Genomic DNA, 14,837 nt, shown 5'->3' on the forward strand with positions numbered 1-14,837 from the left:
GAGGCAGTGGGTCCCCCCATCTCCCAGCCTGTGCCTTCAGGACCTGTGGCAGCAGCTGTAGCTGTACTATCCTTGAAGTCATTCTTCCCTTTTCTTGAAGGATAACACATGTTCATAGTCATATAGATTTATCATCCCATTTCCCAGTTCTGGATTTAGAATCTCAGAAGTCTAACAGCCTTCCTTCATTCTCTCCCATCTCTGTCTCCTTCAGCCCAAACTGGAAGCGTTTCTACTGAGACAGTTGATTGAATCCACGAGTCACACACCTAATCTCTTTAGCAATCAGGTGTCCAGACATACCCTTGATGTTCTTTCCAGAGTACACTTTCTCAACTTTTGCAACATAGATAGGCTGAGAATTTTCCAAACCTTCAAGTTCTAGTACCTTTACCCTAACAATTCCTTCTTCAATTTATCTCTTTCCTCTCACATTTTACTATAAGCAACAAGGAGAAACCAGGCTGTGCTCTCCAACAGTGCTTAGAAATCTCCTCAGCTATAATTAATATTCATGTTCATCAGTTACAAGCTCTACTCCTCACCCAACAGAACACAATTCAGCCATGTTCTCTGGTAGTTTATAACAAGGATCACTTTTCCTCCAGTTTGCAATAACATGTTCCTCATTTCCATCTCAGACCTCAAAGCATCTCAAAACTAGCTCCAGCCTCTACCCATTAGCCAATTCCAAAGCCACTTTCACATTTGTTATGTATTTGTCACAGCAGCACCCCATTTCCAAGTATAAAAATCTGTATTAGTTTCCTAGGGCTGCTGTAACAAAGCACCATAAACTAAGGGGGCTCAAAACAGCAGAAATTTCTTGTCTCATAGTTCTAGGGGCCAGAACTCCAAAACCAAGGTGTCAGCAGGGTCATGTTCTCTTTGAAGGCTCCAGGAAAGGAACTATTCCAGGCCTCTCTCCTAGTTTCTGCTGGCCTCAGGTGTTTTTTGAATTACAGATGCATCTTTCCAGTCACATGCCATCTTCTCCCTGTGTGCCTTCACATTGTGTCCCCTCTCTGTGTGTCTCTGTGTCCAGATTTCTCCTTTTTATAAGGATACCAGTTATATTGGATTAAGGCCCACCCTAATGACCCCATTTTAGCCTGATTACTTCTGTCAAGACTCCATTTCCAAATAAGGTCACATTCTGAGGTACTAGGGGTTAGGATTTCAATATACTTTATTTGAAGGACACAAATAAACCCGTAACAGGCTCTTCACAGTTTCACAGGATTGTTGTGCTTACCCACTGAGAGCAGGTGGCTGTAGTTCTCTAGCATGACATCGTGGTACAGGCGTCTTTGAGTAGAATCCAGCTGCTGCCACTCCTCCCTACTGAAGTCCACAGTCACATCCTCAAATGACACTGGTACCTGTAACAACACAATCCTGTTCAAGGCAACATGATTGACACTGGAGGATGGAAGCAGACATACAGGAAGTTGTTTTTAACTATTTTTCATCATAATATACCATATGGTATACCTATTAAATACCTAGTTTTATATATCAATCTATTTATCTATATATATATATATAATGTTATGAAGAATACAAATGTCTAATCATACATTTTTGCTATTCATTATATATGACACATAGTTTTCCACTTTAAAAAATAATTTTCTATAGGATTTGATCTCCATCCTGTTTTGTTTGTTCATTTTTATGGGAAATTTATGTTCTATAACTTTTAAAAGGAAGCATGTATACCCCTCAATTTTCTAACTTTACATAACTCCCTATACTGTTGTTTTCATTTGCTCTTCAAAAATATGGCCATTTTCTCTTGATGCCTTTTTATTGTTCATTTCTAATTTAATTCCATGGTGGTCAGAAAATATACTCTCTATTATTTCAACATATGGTCTATCTAGAGAATGGTCCATGTTTCCCTGAAAAGAATGTATATTTGGCTGTTGGTGGGTGTAGAGTTGGTTGAATGTTGCTGAAATTTCCTGTTGTCTCACTGATTTGTCTTCTACTTGTTCAATAACGTATTTGTCAATATTTTGGTAAAAACTGAGAAGATGTTAAAGTTTATATGGCAATGAAAAGGACCTAGAATATCAAAAAGCAACCAAAAGTATAGAGGATTTATACTACCTAATGTTAAGACTTATTATAAAGGTACAGTAATTCAGACAGTATTGTGCTGATGTAAGGATATACAGAACATCATTGGAACAGGATAGAGTCCAGAAACAGAACCACACATATATAGACAACTGTTTTTTGACAAAGATGTCAATGGGTTTCAATGGGGGAAGGAAAGTCTTTTAAACAAATTGTGCTAGAATAAATGGATATTAGTGTTGGGGGAAAAAATAAACCTTGACTCATACCTCACATCATATACAAAAATTAATAAAAATTAAGTTTCAGTTTGCCTGCATTGCTCTTATTAGACCAACCCCCATACAGAGAACAGCTTTAAACTATGAACAAAATATAAAAAACAACTGTCTGAAGATACTAAAGAGCAACCCAAATCAGGCATCTATTGGAGGAAAGCTGACACTTAGAAGACGGGATAGCACTTTAGCTTGTGAATAGGCCCAGTCAGTGCCACGCAGAGCAACAAAATTCCAGCAGAAAGCCATCAGTCTTATTGACTTGAAGAATCAAAGGGGACTTTTACAGTCATCCATCACCACTGGAAAATCAAGGGTGGGGGGATACAGAAAGGGATCTAGAGAGAGAAAGGTGCCTAAATTGTGTGAACGAACTCTACCCAAACCTTTGGTTGACCACTTAAATGAACTGAAATTTTAGCTACCACATGCCAACCAAAGAGGAGAAAGTTTCTAGTTTGAGTCCAGCCAAGTTAAATGATCACTATATAGAACAAAACAAAAAATCAGCAATATTCAGAGGAATTAAACAGAATCAAACATCTCTTACACTATATGTTTCACAACAACCAAGACACAATCCCAAATAACTCAACATAGAAAGAGATCGAAAGGTGTGGAGAGAATGACAAAAGGTTCAAGATAAAATGCAATCTGAGACTGACCTGAGGTGATCTGTGTGCTAGAGTTAGCAGGAAAGAATTTTAAACTAGTTATTTATAATTATGCTCAAGCACATACAGAAAAAATATGTTCATAATGAAGAAATAGAATAGCTCAACTGAGAAATAGAAACTATAAAAAATAACGAACTGAAAAGTTTAGAACTGAAAAATACAATCTAAAACTAAAACATTCCCTGGATAGGCTTAACATAAGAATGGAGATAACAGAAGAAAGAGGTAATGAACTTAAAGACAGACCAACAGAAATTATCGAATCTGAAAAGCAGAGAGAAAAAAATATGAAAATAAAAATGAATAGTGTCAGGGATGGTGCTATGGTTTGAATGTTTGCATCCCTTCTAAAATTCATGTTGAAATTTAAGGCAACAGTATTAAGAGGTATAACCTTTGGGAAGTGATTAGGTCATGAGGGCTCCATCTTCATGAAAGGATTAGTGCTTTTATAAAAGGGCTGGAGGAAACTAGCCAGGCCTCTTCCTTTTTGCCTGTCCATCTTTTCCACCATTTGAGGACACAGCATTAGTCCTCTCTGGAGGAAGCAGCAACAAGGTGCCATCTTGGAAGCAGAGAACAGCCCTCACTAGACACCAAACCTGTTGGTGTCCTGATCAGGGACTTCCCAGCCTCCAGAACTGTGAGAAATAAATTTCTATTGTTTATAAATGACCCAGTCCCTGGTATTTTGTTATAAAATACTGCACAAACAGACTAAGACCAATAAATAAGTCAAAATTAATCTAACATACATGTAATTTGAGACCCGGAAGGAGAGGAGAAAAGGGCAGAAAAGATATATTTAAAAATAATGGTGGGAAACTCCCCAAATTTGGTAAAAGACATACATTCACAGATTCAAGAAGTTTGGCAAATCCAAGCAAGATAATCCACAGAAAATCATACCTAGGCACATCATAGGCAAACCACTGAAAATCAAAAAAGAAAAGATTTTGAAAGCAGCCAGAAAAACAAAAACCAGAAAGACACTGAAACATCACATACAGGGACAGTGATTTAAGTGACCACTTACACAACAGAAGAAATGGAGGCCAAAATACAGTTGAATGATATTTTTACAATGTTGAAGAAAATAAAGCGTTACCTGGATAAATGTTAAGAGTTCTTTGATTAGGCCTCAAGGCCTAAAAATAATTCTTCATGGCTTTCGATTCCCCCTTCTTGGTTCTTGGCCCCACCATCTGAGCCATCCTTCCTTTGTCATGAAAGGCAGCAGAAGAGTTTTGCTCAACCTGGTTCCTGCTATAAGAATTTTGGAGGTCTAACATCTTCTTTACCTTTTGTATTGTTAGCATCCCTTTCAGTCCAAGGTGGTAGTATTTCTGCTGATATAGTTTACCCTAAAAGTGTACTGATTTTCTGTGAATCTCACTGGGTTTACCCTATTAGGTAAAAGCTGCACCCAGAGATCTCTTCACAATAAGCCTTCCTCTACCTTAGACTTGGGAGGGCTGAAGGACAATACTCTTAAGCTTCCTAGAGGCCCTACTGTTTGAGAAGATCTGTAAAATACCTTTAATCTCTTCAAAGGGGATTTTGTATGGCTGAATACTCTGATCCTCTGACCTTTCTGAGATCTTAAAATGTTGTACAGTCACATCCTTTGCTTTATCTCTAGATCACATTTTCCTGATAGCACTGCAAAGCCATTTCTTAATTTTAGCATCTTGTGCTATTTGGAGAGGCTAATAATTTTCAAAACCATCAAGTCCTGGCTCCTCTGTATTTAACAGTCCTTTCCTCAATTTATTTATTTCCTTTCACATATTGCCATAAAAAGCAAAAAGAAGTCAGGCACCTTCAACATTTTGCTTGGAAATATTAGATAGATCACCAAGTTCATTTCCATGTAACTGCAGCTAACAGTGCTACTAAGTTTTCTGTCACTCTATAACAAGGATCCTCCAATTTCCAAAACATGTTCTCCACTTCCTTTTGAGCCCTCATTGGCAGCATACACAAAGTCCAAATTTCTACCAACAATGTGTTTAATCAATTTAGGATTTCTCTAACATGATCCTTAAAATCTTTTTTAGCCTATACCCACTTCCCAGTTTGAAGGACACTTCCACATTTTCAGGTTATAAGGAAATTTATAGCTTTAAAAAAGTCTAAAATTAATGTCCTAAAATTTAGCCTCAATGAGCTAGAAAATGAAGGACCAAATAAACCTAAAGGAAGTAAAAGAAAGGAACCAGTAAAGACCAAAAATTAATGAAATAGAAAACAAGCCATAGAAAAAAATAACAAAAAACTAACTCAAGCTAGATTATAGACCTCAACATAAAAGCTAGAACTAAAAATGCCCTAGAAGGAAACATAAGAGAATATCTTTGCAATATTGAAGTAACCATGGATTTCCTGACATAGTACAAAAAGCCCAACCATAAAAGAAAGCTTTGATAAGCTGGACCTAATCAAAATTAAAACTTCTGCTCATCAATGACACTATTTTTTTAGAATTTAATAATATCTTTTAATAGATTTTCTTCTATTCATGAACAAATTTCACAAAAGTTAAAGATTTCAGATATATATTTTTTCATTCATTGCAGGTGTTTCTGTAATTGCCCATTGTTGTAGCATTTTTATGATGGTTGCTTTAAAATCCTTGTCAGATGATTCTAAGATTTGCATTACCTCTCTTTTGGTATCTGCTGATTGTCGGTTCTCATTTAAGATTTTCCTGGTTCTTAAATGACAACTTATGTTTTAAATTGAATCCTAGACATATTGGATATTATATGTTAGGAGACTTTGGATCTTTTTGAAATTTTGTTTTAGCTGGCTTTCTCTGACACTGCTCTGGCAGGGGAAGAAGGGAGGGATGTTGCCCTTGTGCTGCAAGCTGAGTGTAGAAGTCCAGATTCCCCACTTAGCCACCACTGACACCTGAGGGGGACTGGAGCTCTCCAATACTATAGGGGTGGGAGTTCAGGTCCCATTAGGCCTCCAGTGGAACCCTGGCTTGAAGTGGTTGGGTACCGTGTTACAGCTTCCCACATAGCCTCCACTGATGCAATGACACTATTGAGAAAATGAAAAGTCAAGCCACAGACTGGGCAAAAATATTTATAATACATATACAAAACACCTATATTAAGAATGTAGAAAGAACTACAAAGTTATAAGTAAAAGACACATAGCCCAATATTTTAAAATTGGCAAAATAATTGAACAGACACCTAAAAGATATATAAATGGCCAATAAAAGCACATGAAAAGATGTTTAACATCATTAAATGTAAGGGAAATACAATTTAAACTACACTGTGATAGTACTATACGCTCACTAGAAAAGCTAAAATTAAAAAGTAACTCAAAAATTGCTGGTAGGAATGTAAAACTGAACCATCATTTTGGAAATTTGTTTGGCAGTTTCTAATAAAGTTAAACATACAACTACCCTAAAATCTAGCAATTCCATTTCTTGGTAGTTACTAAAAAGAAATGAAAATATATATCCTCAGAAAACTTCTGAGGCTTTATTCATGATAACCAAAATCTAGAAACATTCCAAATGTTCGTCAACACATGAATGTCTAAACAAATTGTGCTGTATTCATACAATGGAATACTCAGCAATAAAAAAGGAAAAGAACTACTGATGGATACAATAACCTAGATGAATCTCAAAACTATTATGCTATTTTATAAATAGAAGCCAAACACAGAAGCCAGACACAGACTGTATGATTCTATTATAAGGACAGGACAATCAAGGATTTTTAATCTACAGGGATTAACAATCTTAACAATGTTGCCTCAGGGGGAGAGTATTGACTGGTCAAGAGGGAACTTTCTATATTTTAATCTGGGTGATGGCTGTGTGTGTGTGTGTGTGTGTGTGTATACACTTGTCAAACCCATCAAACTATACATTAAGATCTGGGCAATTCAGTGTGTTTCAACTATAACTCAATTTCAAAAAGCACAAAAAACAAAAGAGCATGTTAAAAATATATTCAGGGTACACTGTGGCCTCCAAATAGAAAACAGTCAATTCTCCTGGGGGTGTAGATTTAGGTTCCATAGAGTTGGTGCAATTTAAATTGAATCTTGGACAAAAGTAAGTGTGAAGATAAGTGTGAAGATAAGTGGGGGAAATATTTTCCAGAAGAGACAAGGAGAATGGTATGGAGACAGGAAAATACATGGTAAATTAAGGAATGAGCGAATAGCTCTGTAAAAAAGAGAGAAGACTGTATGTCAGTGCATACAGTTTGAATATTTGTCCTCTCCAAAATTTATGTTAAAATTTAATCCCTAATGTGGCAGTATTGAGAGGTGGGGCCTTAATTTAAGAGATGATTGGGTCATGAGGGCTCTGCCTTCATGAATGGATTAATCCATTAATGGATTAATGGGTTATCATGAGAGTGGGACTGGTGGCTTTATAAGAAGAGGAATAGAGACCTGAGCTAGCACACACAGCCCCCCTGCCATGTGTAGAGTCCCCACCAGCAAGAAGGCTCTCACTAGATGTGGTCCCTCGACCTGGGACTTCTCAGCCTCCATAACTGCAAGAAATAAATTTATTTTATTTTTAAATTACCCAGTTTCAGATGTTCTGTTATAAGCAACAGAAAACGGAAATAAGACAGGGAGGTGATTATGGGAAAAAATCCAAATAAGTATGCTGGACTCTGATCATGGAAATAGCATAAATTCTTTTAGTAATAGATTGCCACTGAAGTGTTTTATATATAAGGGAAGAGATATGACTTGAGTTTTATATTAAAATGATTATCCTACCTATAAGTACTTCATTTCAGGGTAAACAAATAGTTTGTGATGGAAATTTATTCTTTTTTTTTTTTTTTGAGACATAGAGTCTCACTCTGTTGCCCAGGCTAGAGTGAGTGCCGTGGTGTCAGCCTAGCTCACAGCAACCTCAAACTCCTGGACTTAAACAATCGTACTGCCTCAGCCTCCCGAGTAGCTGGGACTACAGGCATGCACCACCATGCCCGGCTAATTTTTTGTATATATATATTTTAGTTGGCCAGATAATTTCTTTCTATTTTTAGTAGAGACGGGGTCTCACTCTTGCTCAGGCTGGTCTCGAACTCCTGACCTCGAGCGATCCACCCGCCTCGGCCTCCCAGAGTGCTAGGATTACAAGTGTGAGCCACCTCACCCGGCCGGAAATTTATTCTTTACAGAAGAATCCCAGCTGAGAAATGCAAATAAAAGCAATGATCATCAATGGCTGCTAAAACCACTGGGTGAAAGACTGAAGGGATTTTATAATCTGTGGGTCAGGTTGACAACCCCTGAACACACAGAGATAACCAGGTACTATGTGCCTCCTGGAGGAATGGATTAGCAAGTATTCAACACTGCCTGTGAAGTATCATGTCTCTAGATTTCAGTTCATGTTAAAATAGGGATACAGGAACATATTAAATAACACCACAAGAATACAGTTAGAAAATTCCAAAATGCAGGACATAGTGCAGGAAAAATGGCCCAGTTTCTTCAACAAATATACAGCAAGCAGAACAACAAGAGGGAGGAGAATCTGGTCGATCTGCTATAGATTAAAAGGGATTTGAGAGTGTTGAGAGATGATTCTACACAGGTCTCTCATATTTCTACACATCTTGCAAGCACACTCACTGACTGCCTTTTTTCCAACCTATCTTTTCAAGGATGTTTATATTAACATGCAGTCTTGGAAGATAGTCTCCCTCCAGAACAAAGGGCAGGCTATACTAGAAATTATACTAAACATAATTTCTCTCTCCAGGACAAACGCCAGGAAGACTTATTGTCCATTAGGAAAGATTCAGGGTCCACAAGCTTAGGGTTTCTCTCCTATGATGGGACCCACTGTATGTGTGGGTATCATCTGGCCCTCTGCATTGCCCTGTGGAAACTGAGGCTCAGAAAGGCAGCACAAATGCTAACACTTTGGCTACCACTATTACCATGTGTATTAAAGTCCTTTGTCTGTTACCAAGGAGTCATTTGTTTTCTGCCAGAACCCATGAAACTGTGGTGGGCTAACTTGTTAGCTTGCAAGTAGGGTAAAAAAATCTCAGACCCTTAACAGTTCTTGGAAATTTTGGTGATTAGGATGGGCTACTCACAGAGATGTAGTTTTCTGGAAAAGGAAAGACGAGGGCCTCGAGGACCCCTGGAAAGGAGAATAACGCCCTCCCTATGGATGTCCACATTCTAATCCCTGGAACCTATGAATATGTTATACTACATGGTAAAGGAGAATTAAGGTTGCAGACGGAATTAAGGTTGCTAATCAGCTGACCTTAAAATAAGAAGAGTATCTTGGATTATCCATGTGGGGCCGATGTAACCACAGGGTCCTTAACAGTAGAAAAGGGAGGCAGAAGAGAAGGTCAGAGTGATCCAATGTGAGAACAGCTGTACCCACTGTTGTTGGCTTTAAAGACGGAGGAAGAAGGCCACCAGCCAAGGAATAAGGGTGGCCTCTAGAAGCTGTAAAGGGACCTACATAATGAGTGTGATGCGCATTGTCTGCGGGATGGACACGCTTGAAGCTCTGACTCGGGGGGATGGGAGGGCATGGGAAATATACATAACCTGAACTTTTGTACCCCCATAATAAGCTGAAATAAAAAAAATAGAAGCTATAAAGGGAAAAGAAATGAATTTTTCCCTAGAGCCTTGAGAAATGAATGTAGCCCTGCCAGCATCTTGGTTAATTTAGCCCAGTGAGAACTATTTTGGACTTCTGAACTATATAACTATAAGATGATAACTTCTATTGTTTTAAGCCACTAAGTAAGTGCCAGTTTATTACAGCAGTAATAGAAAACTAATACATGGGACAATTAAGGGGATTTAAGGGAAGTCCAGGGGAATCAGTAGTAAATATGTTGACCAAATTACATGGTCAACTGTGCAATAAATGGCCCTCCACTGTATTGCCTGTTAGGAGGAACTGGAGACGTTATTGCACTCCAAGTATCAGGAAGTGGGTTTAAAGAGTCTCCTGGTTGTTACTAACTCTCATCTAGGTGGGGGACTTCCTCATCAGTCTGGTGGTCAGTCCCAGGTCCTCTACTGTAACAACTAGAACTAAGAATGAGGTGGGGGGTGTTCTTGACCTTTCTTCAGACAATAATTACAGAAATAAGCATCTATACTCAGGGCAAAAGGAGGGACATTTGTGACTGGTATGGGCAGAAACCAGGAAAATGGGCAGAACTTTGGCTGGTTTGGTTGTGGGATGAGCGGGAGGGCATGTTAAGGAACAGTAGCAATAGCTGGGAAGTCTTACAGCTCAACTCCTCCTACGATCTATCACGCTAACCTTAGAGCCATCCAGAAGCAACAGAAAAAGGTCCAAGAGGTTTTCTGCAGTAGATTCTGGCTGCTATAATTTAGCCTATACTTAGCCTTCTCGGCGAGCTTCCCCTGCGACAAATTCTTGTGGGCAACAACAGATGAGGCAATGACTCATATAAGGCTCTTACTGCCCCATACTGGATCTATCTCACTGACAAAGATGACCCACTAAGAAATGAGAAACTGACCCAAAGAATTCAAAATAAGTTTCTGGGGTCAGCCCCACTGCCCTGGAAAACTCCCCTAGCTTTTATGTTTAAAACTAAGCAAAAACTTAAGATATGCTACCATGAAAATGGGCAGCAAATGTGCCAGATTAAAGTGGACATATTAAAAATAAGAACTTGCTACTGTGCTAGTAAAGCCTGAGTCTGCCAACAGGCATGATCAGAAAGCAATGTGGCTGTGGCTGTAGAAGTGAGATAACCCAGAAGTTGAAATGGGTAGTGTCAGTAATGATGCCCTTGCTGCCCAATACAGAGCTCTGGGCATATGGAAAATATCCGAAGTTCATCTGGTTGAGTCCTGGGTAGTTGCTGCATTGCTTGAAATCAAAAGTAAATGTAAAGACTTGCTTGCTGGCATGAAGCCACACTCTCACTCCATGCCTGATCCCTCCATCCTCTTCTACCCTGAAGTCAGCTGCTTTTAATAAATTATTAGGGCTGGGACAGAGGCCTCCTTGTTCCAAGAGGGACCAAAGGCCATACACACCCCTCTGAGTGTACTGGAGAACTTCAGTGAAGAGAGGGACTCAGACTTTTAAGGCTTGATACAGTCACCCAAGTGACCATCCTCTCTGATCTTTAAGGGGTGAGGGAAAACCCAAATTCAACTTATGGGGTGTAGGCAGGGATTCATGAGGAAAGAAAGCTAAAGTGACCTTGCAGGTGGGGCCCTTAGGGCCAATTCAATGTACTGTTATTGTGGCTTCCACAGCTGAATGTATCATTGATGTGATGTTTTACATGCTTGTCCTATGAATGCTCATCGAGTCTAAAGAGGATTCTCCTGTTCAAGGACTGCCACATGCAGACACATGGTAGTGGGACGTGCAAACCACACCCCAACACTTCTCCCTCTCCCAGACGGTCCAAGAGAAAGAAGAGATAATCCCTGGAGGACAAGGGGAAATCACAGCCTTTATTAAGGACTAAAAGGCAGCAGGTATAGTAAGATATGTAATACGTCAATACAACAGCCCAGTGAGAAAGATTAACAAGAGCTGGAGGCTTACATGGGATTACTGCCAACTGAATTCAGTTGTCGCTCCCATATCCCTGGCTGTTTCAGACGTAGTGACTATAACTGAATACACTGCACAAACAGATGGCACTTAGGATGCTGTGTTGGACATTGCCTATGTTTTCTTTTCTATCCCACTGGAGTCAGAAGACACTCTTCCATGGGTCTCTCATGCTCTTACACATCCTGCTGGGTATGACCAGAAAGCAAGATCCCGAATGCTCTCGGCCTGGGCATTCCTCAGGTTTATGTTTGTAGCAAGCCACTTTGAGGCTTACTTGCAGGCTGCTATAAAGCAGCAGGCTCCCTGGGCTCAGTGTTCATTTCCTGTAATGCACCTCACTGCAGGCGCAGACATCCATCAAGGACAATCCGAGCTGCCCCTCTGGGAACTGGAATTCAGGGAACCCACAGCCTATAAGGTTTAAAAAAATTGAACTTTCCCTGTTGCCAAAAGGGAAAAATACCTTTTCCCCCTTTCCTTTTCTTAGAGCATTTCCTTGAGCAGAGCTTGTATTTCTAAATCTTTCTGCTGTCCCTTCAATATGTATGTAAATCTTTTTTAAAAGCTAAATAAGCCTTTCGTCAGCATTATAACCCAAGAATGTTTTTCTTAAGAGCTTGGGAGCCAGCTTCCTATCTGCATGGACAATAAAGCTGATGCTATTAAGAAGCTACCCAGACCCTCCAAGGGGAATTTGAAACAGTAAGAATCTTCATGCCCTCAACTCAGCCAGTACTACTCATTCAAGGGTTTCTTTTCCTGTGCCCAGGCAAGACCCACAGAAGTTTGCACAAGAACTTGGCAGTGTGTTTTCAGTTTACAGCCCCACACATGGGGATGTGCACTAGCACCTGCATGGAATTCTGCAACCAGCAGGCTTTGCTTGTTTAATGGAACAAACATTTCAGGCACCAGAAGAAGGTGACCCATCAAAACAGGGGGTATTATGGCCAAAAGACTCTATCTGCCACTCCCCACAGCCATGAAAGAACTGAGGGCTTTAGGGACCCACTGAAAGGGGTTGCTAAGGGCCATACTTGGACCCTTTCTGCTAAAAGTGAACTGGGAGAAATTATAGCAGTGGATCCAAAAGAAGAGTGAGTCCCTTTTTTTCTCTCAGCAGTTTGTTGAGGCCTTCTCAAAATTGACCAGCAAAGATCCAGGGACAGATCAAAAACACCCTCTGGTCCTATCCACCTTTGTCTTGGCCGAGGACAGATTATTACTCAAATCTTAGCAGCAGCTACTCAGTTTGGGGACAAGCTAGAGAAAGAGAAGGAAGAAAAGAAGCAATTAAAAACCAGTGTGTTAACTGCTCAGTTACAACTAATTTTCTAAAGGAATCACTCCTACCCTGGACAATCTATGAAGGGAACCAAGGACAACAAGGAAACTGTATGTCATTATTATAAGAAGCCAGGATATCAGAAGAGGGATTATAGAAAGAAACTCCAGAGGATGCAGATATTGCAGGAACGGGGGGCATCAGGAGAGCCCGGGATAAAACCCTCAGCTAGCGAACACTGGCAATGGGCTCAAAATGGCAATTGGCTCAAAATTGGCAGATTTGAGGGAATTTCGGAGGTGGAAACCGGTGAACCACAAGTGTCAATAACTTTCCCTCAGGCTAACCTATGCTTGCCTTTTCAGGTAGATACTGGTGCTACTTATTGTGCAATTTCCCCAGAAATATCTCGTGTGCCATCTGGTCAATACAGGCTGTTGTTGACATTTCAGGTCAGTCTTCTACTTGTTTCTTTCCCTCCACAGTTCCCATACAGATAGGTCTTCTGATGAAGACTGTGCTTTTTCGCTTTTTTCCTGATCCTCCTGTAAACTGATTGGAGAGAGATCTCCTTGCCTATCTGCTGTGCAGAATAAAGGCTACCATATTCTGTACTCTTGATGGAGTGCTTGTGGAACTCACTGGAGGAAAGGGCACCTGATCTGGTTACCAGGTGCCATCAAAAAGAAAAGGGGTATGACAGACAGTGGCAGCCTCACACTGTGCTGGAAAAGTACCCCAAACTGAAATAAATCAATGCATTATTTTGGGCCCCAGGGAATAATGATAGTGGTTTAATTCAAGATATAGAATCAATAAAAAGAGTTTACCAAAAGGATAAGCTGTGACCATGTGTAAAACAATATCCTTTCTTGAGAGCTCAATTAGAAGGAATAAAACCAGTTATAAAAGAATTAGAAAAATCATGAATAATTTTAAAAAGGCACTCACCCTGTAATACCCCCCTACTTCTAGTCAAGGAAGATATATTTGATGAAGATGGACAACCACTACATAGATTTGTACAAGATCTGAAGAGAAGTAAATGAATTTGTTGCTCCCTCAATCCATGTAGTTCCCAACCCTGCAACTACTCTGATTTCTGTGCCATTGGTCTGCAGTTTTTCTCTGTAGTTTTTCTGTGTTCTGCTTTTTTTCTGTTTCTCTAGCTAACGAATCTGAATTCTTATTCTTTAGTGGTAGAATCCAGTATTTATGGCAAATGATCTCACATGGGTTTCATGACTCTCCTACTACTTTTCTCTAGCCATTCATTCACAGGAAAACTTAGGGAAATTTGTCCCACTGGAGGGATCTATAATTATTCAAAATGTAGGTCATTTGCTGATATTCTCCAAAACTAAAGAGCAATGCAAAACTGATACTTTGGCTTTGTTATAATTCCTTGCTTCACTGGGACACAAGACCTCACTGAACAAACTCTAATGTTGCCAAACTGAAGTAAAATATTTAGGGAATCTGTTGTCAAGTGAAGGCTTGAATTTTGCAGATGTAAGGGCCTACTACAATAAAACAACGTGGACAATTTTGGGGACTCGTGGGGTACTATAGAAAAGCAGATTCCAGCTTTTGCAATGAGCACAAAACTTGTGATGAAGCAATTGCATGGTGATTCTCCAGATGCTCTGATTTGGTCCCTGGAATCCGAAGAGGCTTTTGAATAACTGAAATTGGCTATGGTTTCTCTCCCCCAGCTTTGGAGATTCCAAACTTTTAAAAACCTTTCCATTTGTTTTGTCATGAAAGTAAAGGCACTGCTAGTGGAATTTTAATTCAAAAGGTGGGCTTAGACTATAGACCAATAGCATATTTCTCAGTTCTTATGGATGCTGTGGCACTGAAAATGCCTAGATGCCTCCAAGTGGTGGCAGTAGCCACCACAC

The 14,837-nt window shown here is 39.7% G+C and overlaps 1 protein-coding gene across 1 annotated transcript in view; it reads right to left on the bottom strand.

Annotated features, from left to right (window-relative positions):
• ZNF81 (zinc finger protein 81) overlaps positions 1-14,837 on the bottom strand; it is a 69,312-nt gene that overhangs the window by 25,667 nt on the left and 28,808 nt on the right. The window contains exon 2 of the mRNA XM_069464289.1: positions 1,256-1,382. Coding sequence (XP_069320390.1) covers positions 1,256-1,382 — 127 coding nt within the window. The remainder of the gene's footprint in view (positions 1-1,255; positions 1,383-14,837) is intronic.

This window comes from Eulemur rufifrons, chromosome 30, assembly GCF_041146395.1.
Source record: "Eulemur rufifrons isolate Redbay chromosome 30, OSU_ERuf_1, whole genome shotgun sequence".
In the NCBI taxonomy this organism is placed as follows: Eukaryota; Metazoa; Chordata; class Mammalia; order Primates; family Lemuridae; genus Eulemur; species Eulemur rufifrons.